The sequence below is a fragment of the Adelges cooleyi genome, unplaced genomic scaffold, assembly GCF_023614345.1.
Source record: "Adelges cooleyi isolate 19-005CV unplaced genomic scaffold, UGA_ACOO_1.1 ACOO_flye_CR_arks_rails_tigmint_CR_PRNA_247, whole genome shotgun sequence".
Taxonomy (NCBI): domain Eukaryota; kingdom Metazoa; phylum Arthropoda; class Insecta; order Hemiptera; family Adelgidae; genus Adelges; species Adelges cooleyi.
This window is the reverse complement of record NW_026095912.1, coordinates 5,653,513-5,665,556: the sequence shown is the minus strand read 5'-3', so window position 1 is coordinate 5,665,556 and position 12,044 is coordinate 5,653,513. Positions and strand designations below refer to the sequence as shown.

At 30.4% G+C, this 12,044-nt stretch overlaps 2 protein-coding genes across 2 annotated transcripts in view; one reads left to right on the top strand and one right to left on the bottom strand.

Annotated features, from left to right (window-relative positions):
- LOC126837110 (uncharacterized) overlaps positions 1–7,290 on the top strand; it is a 47,084-nt gene extending 39,794 nt beyond the window's left edge. The window contains exons 3-8 of the mRNA XM_050570915.1: positions 44–147; positions 397–548; positions 2,340–2,567; positions 3,411–3,558; positions 5,101–5,245; positions 5,836–7,290. Of these exons, the coding sequence (XP_050426872.1) occupies positions 44–147; positions 397–548; positions 2,340–2,567; positions 3,411–3,558; positions 5,101–5,245; positions 5,836–6,077 (1,019 nt within the window). The 3' untranslated portion in view covers positions 6,078–7,290. The remainder of the gene's footprint in view (positions 1–43; positions 148–396; positions 549–2,339; positions 2,568–3,410; positions 3,559–5,100; positions 5,246–5,835) is intronic.
- Positions 7,291–8,496: 1,206 nt separating this feature from the next.
- LOC126837111 (E3 ubiquitin-protein ligase Bre1-like) lies at positions 8,497–11,940 on the bottom strand. Its single transcript, XM_050570916.1, has 7 exons — positions 11,805–11,940; positions 10,482–10,635; positions 10,053–10,248; positions 9,790–9,981; positions 9,605–9,723; positions 9,255–9,453; positions 8,497–9,095 (listed from the first exon to the last, which is right to left on the bottom strand). Exons 2-7 carry the CDS (start codon positions 10,608–10,610, stop codon positions 8,968–8,970), a joined length of 963 nt encoding a protein of 320 aa, XP_050426873.1. The 5' UTR covers positions 10,611–10,635; positions 11,805–11,940; the 3' UTR covers positions 8,497–8,967.
- Between the last annotated feature and the right edge of the window lie 104 nt (positions 11,941–12,044).

Here is a 12,044-nt window from a genome sequence, read left to right as displayed (position 1 = left end):
TATAATATTTTTCTATTACAATTGCATTATATTACAATTACAGCTCCAGCATGCAAACCTACTTTCGACAAAGATCTCATCTCTTTCAAGCTTTCGCTCAAGGACGTTTACCAGTGCGGCGTAACTAAAGTTACCAACAAAGCAACCGTAAGAACTTTTACAACATACATCTATTGATATACTAATTTAAGAACTAGTGAATTTTATTTAACACTTAAGGCACCTACGTTAACGCTAGGATTGGCAATATTTGTATTTATTTCCGTGCATCACAAAATAACATAATATCATTGGTTATAATTACTAGTATATTTTAGTATTTATAATCATAATTCATAATATATATATATATATAAATTATTTTGAAAATATTAATAAATTTTTATTGTTTAACAGGGTGCCGTCACGTATTACCATCAAGTGGTCATTGAAAAAGACGGCGGATCTTACAAGTCGTTTTTGGACTTCAAATGCTGGTTTGGCGGCAAAAACGGTAATCACACGGTTGCCAAGAGGAATGTGCTTCCGGCCGGTTTCCAGGAACCAGAGTAAGTGCACCAGCACGTTATCCTAGACGATAATAATATGATAATAACATACATTTTAATACTATACTGCTAGTGTTGAGTACGTTATATAAAACAATCGCGGAAATGTTTTTTCGTGCAAATCCGATTCCCGTGCATAGAATTGAAACTAAATACATTTTTATTTGTTGTTTTTATCCGCAAAGTGGACCATTGGATTTCCTTTCTGTTTAAAGCGCGAGCGGTAGACCGTGTTTTAGTGCGATTCCCCGTGGAGCTCATCAGGCACATTTTATTGCACTTAAAATGCACATTGTAGTATGTGCACTGTAGATAGGTATACACACCTATAAGTGTACTCCGTAACCGTACTTGTATAAATAGGTACATTATGATACACTCCGAAGGTAATTAGTGTTAACCGTACTTAGACTTGCGTATTAAATTATATTCTTTTTATATAATTTTTATTGTATGGTACATAATAATATACTTTACATTAAGCGGTCTTGTTGGCATCCACTAGCTATCCTCGTCGTTTCAAAGGTAAATGTTATATCGTTTTATGCGCTGTAGCTAGTAAAAGAAAAAAAAGAAGAGAAAACTAGTTTAAAGTAGGTCTCATTTACATCTATTATACCTATAATATATTTGAAAATGGCAATACGGTTATTGTTTTTTTTTCTAAAAGCACAAAACGACCGATTGTTTTACAGCACTCAAACGTTTTTAAATATGAAAAAGTATACTTTGTGTAAGTCGTCGACCGTCGTTAAAATCGCTGTATGACGTATACGGTCTTAATATTTTTCATATAACTTGAAACAAAGGCACAAACAAATGCACTGAGACGTGTGAAAATTGTGTATTATGTACACTACACGGTTGTACGTTATTAAGTAAATACCAGGCAAATGCGCTGTGTAACAAAATTGTTAAAAAAAAGGCCTACCTACCTATATTTTGGTGCACAGCTTTCAGTCTAGTTAAGGTTACTTTCACGTGTCATTTGTAATATTTAGTCATTACACAAGTTTGTAAAATAAGTAACCAAAAAATTGAAGTACAGTTGGAAGTCATCTTTCTAATTTTCGGTTTTAACAACACCTCATGTGCGTTGTACCATTGTGTGTAAAATATATTGTAGAATAGTAGTTTAATTTTCATAGCTTAGTTACTATTCGGTATTTTAACTAGTTTATATAATTTGAATTCATTGTTTAAAGTACTTGTTGTTGCCTCATCGTTTTTTTCTCTGCATCAGTTATTAAGAATATACGGGGTTTTTTTTGTTGACATTTTTGGAGGTTAAGAAAAATTAAATTTTAGATTTTTAAAACTGAATTACGAATTTATATAAACAAAGCAAAAATGACATGTTGAAGCTTAAAGCCGATATTGTACCTGCATTTTTTTTGAAAATTGCTATGTTGATTTTACATAAAATGTATTTTGTGAAGAATCACTTGTTATGAGGGATGGCAATACGGCTTTTGGAAGTATTTAAATTTTAGCAAAACTATAAACGTTTGACGCTACGCTAATTTATTCTGTGTATATCTAAAACTGAAAAAACGTTATGTCATCTCAGTGAACGTCCATTGGCCATGCTCTAATTTCACAAATCACAATGCCTACCATATACCACCGATTGTAATCAATAGATATCATAGGTATTTACTAATTAAATTATCGTCATACGTTCGGTTGATTATCGGCCGGTTGTCCATTACTAGTTTCGTTGCGTGAACCGTGTACATTCGTTTAAAATTAGTAGGTATATGATATTATATAATGGATATTGTATTGCAGAGACCTGGAGATCACCACGTTGACCAAGAACGCCCCCGTGCCCATGTTAAAGGTCGGCGTGCGACAAGGCGGAAGCGTCGTGGACGGAGAGCTGAACGTCAACCCGGGCACGCCTTTGCAGATGGAAATTTTCTTGGACAAGGAAAGCGCACCCATTTACGGGCTGTTGGTTAGCTACATGCAAGTGACCGACACCAAAGCTCAGGAGGAGACCATCATATTCAACGGGTATGTCTTGAGCGAGCCACGGAGAAACTCGCCAGCAATGGCGTAACCAGGGAGTCAAGGGGTCGAAAGGTTTCATAACTTCTTTCGGACAAATGAAACTTGAGGGGTTGGGATGGAACAAAAGAATCATTTTGCCTCCTCCAAGTACAAAAAAAAAAATTAGTTTTTCCTTTGAAGGAAAAGCATTGGAATTGAATCATGAATAAGTCTTATGGTAGCAATACGAAGGAATTTTAGTACAACAGATAAACCTCGCCCCCTTACTTCAAATATGTATTCATGTTCATGTTCATTTTTCTTATCTCCCTTTATCTACTTTATCTAACTATAATTTGTAATAATACATTGCTTTCTCTCTACACTTTCCATTTTCCTCCCCTCACTCAACAGTCAGCTCTCTTAGCATAATCAAATACCAGCTGATTCTATAATCAATCATCGCCTCTTTTCTCCTTCCATCACCACTCTTTCCCTCCTCACTCTTCTCTTCACCATCGCTCTCTTTTTTTTAATGTCGCAAATTCAGGTTTGGTTAGATGTCGGTTTGACCAAACTCACGACAAAAATTATGTAAAATGAGTTATTGTAGACATAATTATTATATAAATAATGCATTCGTCTATGAGTTGTGGCTAACTCTCGCTCTTCTGGGAATATTTAATTTAACATTTGTCACCCATTACTCCCAAAATAGTTTTTTATTTTTCTGTACATGACGCTTTTCTACTTGACTTTAACTCGGGCGATGATACCGACCTGACCTAGGAAATAGTGTCTGGTTGTGCCACTGACTATGGCATTGAGTAGGTACTTGGTGTTTATTTATTTTTTGATTTTCTACAGCTGTTCAGTCGATCCGTACTTGTTCGAGAACTTCAACACAGTCGACGGCGATTTCCTGACCGCCAAATTCAGGGCGTTCAAATTCCCAGAGTCCACTTACGTGCAGTTCAAAGGCACCGTCAACGTCTGTTTGGACAAATGCAGAGGGGTCAGTAAAATAATAATAAACACATCGAATGTAACGCTAGACACATACTTACGATTTTCAAAAAACTACCGCGGTGACTGGTAGTCCCTCAAAAGTCATTCCGCATTCGATAAAACGTGATAAGCATGTCAAAACGTTGCCACGAAAAAAAACAGACGGACACGTACAATTCGTTGGGATTAAGCCACGATAGACGTCCGTTTGATGTAACTATGCATTGTGCAAAACCAACCATGTGTGTATGATGATAATCTATAATGCACCATACTAATACCGGCTGTAATAGCTACCACAATAAATCTGTCATTATTAGTGTACACTCTTCATGGCAAAACACAACTAAAATATTATAAGTTCTTTTTCGTATCAATTTTTTTTCTCTTCATAATACGACTCCACTGATGCATAAATGTTAAGTATACATTTTTCTGGCAAAGAACCATACAAAGATACCGCATCATATAATTTCTTATTACCAAAAACAAATCGACATATTGTTAAAAATATTGTAATGGAATGATTGTTTTAAGATTATTTAATTTTTTTCTTCCTCCTTGCCTTGTCCCAAACAAACGGACATATCTTACATAGATAGTATACCTCCTCACTTCTGGGCTCATCACAATGCTATGCATAAAATTGCCCTTTTTGACATTTTTCTTATGACACTTTTATACATAGTACAACAAACCATTTAAAATTCTCATCCAATGACACTTAAAACTTATCAAGTGTATTAATTAACAAACTAAATATTAATTGATAGTTGCCATGATCATAAATCAATCTCAGTTTCATTCAAACTATTTATGACTCTTGTTTAACACAACCAAATTCTAAGTACAATATCTATACCTATCTTAAAAATTAGCGTAGTAGAATAAAAAAAATAAGCCCTATAATATAACTGGGGTCGGTAATTAAAATACCCTTTTTTCCATTTTTATTACATTTTTAATTCGGTAAAATAGAAAATATAGCTACCAGTATCTACTTACCTATAACATTAGAATGTACAAAATAATCTTACTCTTGTATTGTGCACATTTGCACAATGACACACTTTCGAAAAGTGCACATAATATCCAATTTAATAATGTACTTTTAGTAGATTTCATCATAAAAAAATTGTCGCATTATTTAAATTTAAAATGAATAATTCATTTTAAATTAGAATTTACCTAATGAGTTTGTTGAACATGACGTATTATATATTATAATGTACATTGTACTAGTTCACATCATACATTTGAAGAAAAAAAAGTGGTTTTGCTGACCTTGTTACTTAGTTGATATATGCGAGAATAGAACAACTTTCTTTTATTTAGCGTCCATATGCGAGTATTTATTTAACTGGCTGATTTATTACGTTTTTTATTCATAAGAAATATTACTTTCAGTATTCTTATTTACACTAATTAATCAAAAATGTAATAATATAATAGGCAGTGAGCTATATTGGCCTATAATATGCCCTATATATGATTAAAAAAAGAGCGCACTGTACCATATTGTATTGTCTGAACTAAAATGTTGTTTTAGGTGGACTGTAGCAACGGTAAAATCGGTTATGGCAGGAAGAGGCGTGAAATAAGCAGTATCCCACCGGATCCCAACAAGGTGTTTGAAGTCTCCATGACCACGTTCATCAAAGTCGAATACAAAAACGAAATTGGCCACGAAAAAGGTAATAATATGCATTGAAGACAGTATCAACCCCCTAGAAACGTCTTGACCGATATCACGAGGTCTTTAATATTGTATACATGAAATTCGAGTCGGTAAATTATTAGTTTGATTCAACTATAGAAAAATAAAAAAATAATTTTATAACTAACAACCACTAACGAAATCGCCTGTGGAGTTATTTTTCAGTATTCTATCACAAGTAGGTAAACTGATCAGTTTTCCCGAAACTCGCGTCTAACATGTTTTAACACACAAACACGTTTTCTCAAATTTTACTCCTTGATAAATATGTAGCTGCTGCTAAAATATGATTTTTTTGCAACCAGCTAGAAATTTACTCAACGTATAATTTTCATTTTTTTTCCCTTTTAAGAAATCAGTTCAGCGGTTTAAAAGATAACGTGGATATTAAGACGCTAAAAAGAATAAATTTAAAAAAGAAACGTCGTAAAAACAATACCTTCTCGGCTCCGGTTCGAAACTAAATAATATTAAGACATTTTCTTGTACCAGCACTACAACAGCTGTGGTTCCGTTTGTACTTAAGAACTTTTGTCCAAGTACTAGTGCTGATTTTTGTTTTTGCAGTGAAATTAGAAGTCGAACAAAACCAGACCAACTCCAACAACTTGGACATAAGACCCAAAGACGGAATTCGCGGTGCCGACGGTAATGACCACATGCGAATGGACACCGAAGAGATCCGGGAAGAGCTTAAGTACACTGTTTTGGATAACCCGACCTCGAGTCAGGCGACCATCGTGCCTTGTACGACGGCTGTAGTGATCACCACAGTGGCCGCGTTGTTGCTGACAAAAGTATTTTCATAAAACGCACAGTTAATGATAATGGCCATCATTATTTAGAGTGTATTATTTTTTTTCTCTAGATCTAACCATTCTAACCTTATTAACTTTCCTGTTTTATAATAAAAAAAAACACCAACAACATTACAACTGTATTCCGCTAAAAGGCATGCGTCCATAAAGGCCAATGCCTATGTATTTTATAATATCAAATAAACAATATACATTATACTATCTGTCTCCTACGACAATAGGTTTTTCTTATAACGCTCGAGTATTTTACACAACCTTTGAAGGGCCAGTCACAGTCGATAATCGATATAAGTACAATATTAACAATAGGGGCGTAGGAAGTTGGCAAACAACAGTTTTTATTTTTAGTGGGCTGTTACTAGTGCTAATTATATAGCAACGCAAGATGAATAATTAATAACGCGTTCTTGTGACATATTTCAATGAAACTATTATTAATACACAAAAGTACATATAAATGATAACTTTTATTTATTCCAACTACCTACCATATTAATTGAATGCCAGAATAATTTCTTTCTCCAATGTGTAATGTACAAACTACCTACATTTTTTGTCAGGTGAGTGAGTTTTTTCACATAAGTGAAACTAAATAATAAATGTATTTATACATATATTTAAAATTACTCGAATATAGAATTATATGTCGAAAATCAATAGGTATCTCTGATCATTACACACTTAATACTAGACAAATTTAATCATATAAAATTTAGTCGAAACTGTCGTATAAACAATCCAGTATTTTATTTTTTATTACGATATAGTATTATGGAATGAATGATTGTATACTAACTGTTATGTTACAATACATAATAGGTAAGTAATTTGGTTCAAGTTTGGACACGTTGCTAACTTACATTTTTGATTGCTCACGTTTATATTTTACATTTAAGTGTTTTTTCTTGTGTGCATAGAATAAATCTTGTTAGATAACGTCTCAACAAACGGTATTGGTACTAATAATTGTGTTTCCTTTTTTTAATACTGTAACAATTAATTTTTGTATGGTTTATATTATAGCCGAGTAATATTAATTTTATATGCATATAATTTATTTTAATTTTTCTAAAACAATTTATTTTTTTAGTGCAATATGAACTGAACTTGTATTTTTTTTCACCTTTTTAATAACTGTGATAATTGTAGTCTTAATGTTTATATTTATATTATACTATAATAAAACATAACTACAATAGATGAACTTTTTGTGTTGTTTGTCTAAATTAAAATGTTTACACATAGAACTTTTAATATACTATTATAATAACTAATTAGAACAATATTATTGCACTTGGTCTTTTAAGATTATTTCAATTGCCTATATTTACATATATATATGCAATTTAAATAATCTTTAGTATATATATTATATACATTAAAAATTCAGCAAACTACTAGAAGTTTTTATATAATTTCACAATTAATTGGGTAAATGAGTAAAAAATGTAATTATTTATCTTCAAAAACAGATGCGGCACATATGATGCTTATCAGGGTATTATTTGTATATATTTTTTAATTTGTATTAAAAATAATAAACAAATTAGATAATTTTAATATTTCAATTGGAATAAAGTCTATGAATGATACCTACAATAAAATACATTTTTATTATTGGACGAATTTATTTAAATAACAAAACAAATTATATTTACATAAATATTAAATTGCTTACTTAAATAATTTTATATTAAAATACGAATAATACAAATACAAATTAAGTACAAACAAAAAAATAGTTTAAATAAAATAATAAATATTAACAAAAAAACTTAAAAAAAAATATAAAAATAAAATATAATACACGTATTTAGTTACTCCAAACATATATCAAAATAAAACAAATGATTTTAAACAGTATATATTAATATTATGACTAAAATAATAAAATTATGTAATGCAATTCATACAAATTTATTCAAATAATTCATTATAACAGTCCTTTTTGATTGATTTATTTAGATCACACACAAGTTAAAAATTATGGTTACATGTTTGAGGAATATAAGTTGTTAAAAATAAAATAATATGATAAATGTACACTAATTTATTTCCTATTTTTAATCGTATAGGTTTTTAATTCAATCATACTTTTACACTAGTCTTTAATAGTTTATAATTAAGCAGATTCAAATTTATTATGTATTTAAACAAGAAAATAACAATAATTGGCTTCTTACAATATGTATTCACAAGTTAAAAATTATGATTACAATATTTTTGAGGAATATAAGTTGTTTAAAAATAAAATAATATGATAAATGTACACTAATTTATTTCCTATTATTTAATAATCGTATAGGTTTTTAATTCAATTATACTTTTACACTAGCCTTTAATAGTTTATAATTAAGCAGATTCAAATTTATTATGTATTTAAATAAGAAAATAACAATAATTGGCTTCTTACAATATGTATTCAAGTATCTATGTCTACAAATATAGTTCTAATAGTATACCTTAATTATTAATTGTGTATAATATTAATAATTGCGTTTAGAATTGACTTTATTATATATTTTTTGGTGTTTTATTGAGATACATTATGAAATACAAGAATACTCTTGCTATTAATTAATTTAAGAGACCAGTACAGAGTGTGTAGTACTCACTTTAGTCAGCTCCGCACTCGGTAAATTCAGTTTAATGGCAACAGACCAATTATCCCTCTCCAAAAACCAAATGTGTCCATAAACATCCTCCTTGAAAATTACAACGATGGTCCTTAACGGGTCACTAAAATTAATTGGCCACTTAAGCTAGTATAGTTTGAATATAATAAAAGTAAAATTAATAAAAGTTTTAGCACAAAAAGAATACAAATGTAATGTTTATTTAAATGTATAGTATTTTAAACTTTTGACGATGATTATTTAGATTAAGAAGTATTAGCATTATTGTCACTATCATCGCTGTCGAAGGAGTCGTTTTCAACACATGGACTGTTAGATAAATTCAATATTGTTTTTACTAATACGTCTAATTTGTCTAATTCGGATTCTCCATCTGTAACAAATGTGATAAATGATAACAATGAATCAAACGTTATAAAAAACTTAAGTCGCATTAAATGATATTTTTTAAAAATATAATTTAAAAGTACATTCAAATTTTAAAATTGTATATATATTATCGAAGCATACCTACAAAAAATTGTTTACTCACAATTCGGTTTCTCTTGTTCATGAGCAGTTTTATCAACGGTTCCCATTGTTTTGACTTCCAATGATTCAGCCAATTGTGTTTCAAGTTGATTGTTTTGTTCTAGAAATAGTTTGTTTTCATTTTGTAGTTCTTTGAATTGGTTACGCATTTTTTTGAGTCCCATTTCTTTTTCTACAGTAGTACGCTTAAGACCATCCAACTGAAATAGACAAAATTACAATTTTTAACCTAAAATTGGTATAATAATATATTTAGTAAATCTCTTAATATATTTTGATATATTTATCTCATTTTATTTTTTTAATTATTATAAATAGGTAAAAATAGTAATCAAGTTTTAAAAATTCTACCTGGGATATCATATCCTTGGACAAGCAAAATAATTTTGAGTTTAAATCTTGTAAGTTTTGATTCTCAGTGCAAAGTTGTTCATTAATCTCTTTGATTACACTATACATTTTTGGCTCCCCTGTAATATTAAAATATAATAAATACTAGTCTTTGAACATTAAAGAAGTGTAATATATTAATATGCCTTCATCCAATTCCAATTCCCCTTTTATGGCAAGTGATAATTTTTCTTTTTTTTCCATTAGTTTTTCAAACGTTTCAATGATTTTTCCTACTGCTTGTTTAGATAATTCCTGACGATTAGATAGATTTTTACTGAACTCCTTTACGTCCGCTTTTGGAAAGTGCAATAAACAATCAGTATTTTCCCTTTTATCTAAAATACAAAGAAAAAAAAATGAAGTCAAATTTAAAATTTACCAACTAAATAATTAATAAATTTCATACCTTGGCGTTTGAAATTGTGTACAGATTCACTGTCATATTTTTGCAACAGTAAATGAAAATCTTCGTCCCATCGATCCCAATAGCGATTTATTGCTTTAATGACAATTGAAACTAAGTCATTTTCGGTTTGGCGCTGATCAAGGCGGGTAATTTTGTTTCTTAATTCTACCACCAGTTTGTTTTTTTGTACAAGTCTCTAATTTAATGTATAAAATATAATTATTATTATTTTTTTATCATGATAGTAAACATGTGCAGTGGATAAGGCGGCAAACTAATGGCATGGAAATTATTATTCGTACACCGTAAACTGGATGTTGTGAACCTCGGTGTAGTACCAAGTTTGACACCATATATCACTGCCCGAGTAATTCATTACTTTTTTATGTAAATAAACAATATATAAGAAATAAAATAAAAAAATCCAACCTGAGCTAATCTTTTATTGTCATATTTTGAGAATTCGGTCGATTTACTATTAAGTCCAACTGGATCAAAATGTGGTTTTTTCCTAGGTCGGCTTATAGCGACTTCTTCATCGTTATTTCGCTTGGACATTTTTTTTTTTTAAAGTAATTATCTTCTAAAAAATATAAATCAACAAGGTATTAAGTATTGTATGTTTAGAAACCATACATATATTTATATATATATATACACATCTACTTATTACTCTCGTATGTGCCTGCGAATACAGGAGTGACACGTTTTGGTTCAGTGCACTACTGTTATCTCGTGTGACAGGGTCTATAATATAATACAGTCCCTATGTATCTTTTTTTTTAAATAAAGAACAAGCAATTATTTAAAAAAAAAAAATAAAAACTCATATAAATTAGTTAAAATAAACAAAAATTAATTTTAAACTTTTATACTTTTAAAAAAATAATTGAATTTAATGAATTGGAAAAGTTAAGAAATAATTTTTAAGAATGATGACAAAAAGCTAAGCATAATAATCAATATTTGAATGCAATAAACGGTGTAGATGCAAACCATTAACGGTAAAATAAAAAAACAACGCAACAGTGGGATAAAAATCTCATGCCAGGTTGAAAGTTGAGCCGAGACGGCATAGTACATTAAAATTACTTTTTGGCTGCATTGGCAAAATAATAATCTCTATTGTTTTGAAAATTATTATTAATATTTTTTATGAATATCAAACAAATATTTTTTCAAACAAGACTTCAGATAAACTCTATAAGTATGGACTTTTTAAAAAAATTGTAAAAGCTATTATTTAAATTGAAAATGGTTAAGAAATCTCCATTCAAGAAAGGCAGTGTTGAGTTTTAATGGCCTAATTAGCTAAAAAAAAAATTAACTACTCGTTTTATTATAATATAAACAAGTAACAATATGGGTTTTCATTTAATACAATTTTACAGCAATTGATTCTAAATTTTTGGCCAGCTTCAGATTTGACCTACCGAACATCAACTTTTTCGATATTGATTTTGTTGAAAAAATATATACATTTTTGAACAGATCTACGTGCTCACTGTACATTGTACTATGCAACTTACCAGGCCAAGAGGATGGCAAAAAAAAAAAATTAACAATAAGGTGGCTAAATATGTCCACCACGCACCCTCATCGCAAAATGGCGCCCGCTAAATGTTAATTATTACAATTATTATAAGATTTTACATACAATATTATAATAAGACTCCTAAACGAATTCCGGGGAAAACAAATATCAATCGACTGGCAAGTTGTGACGGTGTAATATATTTGTCGAATACTCACGTCTGGAAGAAGCCGGATGATGTTATTTTTGATGTTGGTATACAATTATACACCACAGCCGTTTGTCAAGCCCAGGGTGAAGTCGAGACTCGAGCCGCGGCGCCGGTCGACTGCGGTCTGCGCGGGCGGCCGGCGAGGGCACTGCTGGCCGTCGATCAATAAACAAGCGCTGCGTTTATTTTACATTATAATTGTATTATATACTTGGGGGGTAGGTTTGTGCGCCTTATCAGTGTTGCC

Bases quoted from the DNA above. Each gene is read 5' to 3' on its own strand.
- LOC126837111 (XM_050570916.1), bottom strand. From the start codon at position 10,610: ATGTCCAAGCGAAATAACGATGAAGAAGTCGCTATAAGCCGACCTAGG. The intron at 10,249-10,481 runs GTTGGATTTTTT...ACATTAAATTAG, and splicing joins ACAATAAAAGATTAGCTCAG to AGACTTGTACAAAAAAACAA. The intron at 9,454-9,604 runs GTAGAATTTTTA...TGTCTATTTCAG, and splicing joins CCAAGGATATGATATCCCAG to TTGGATGGTCTTAAGCGTAC.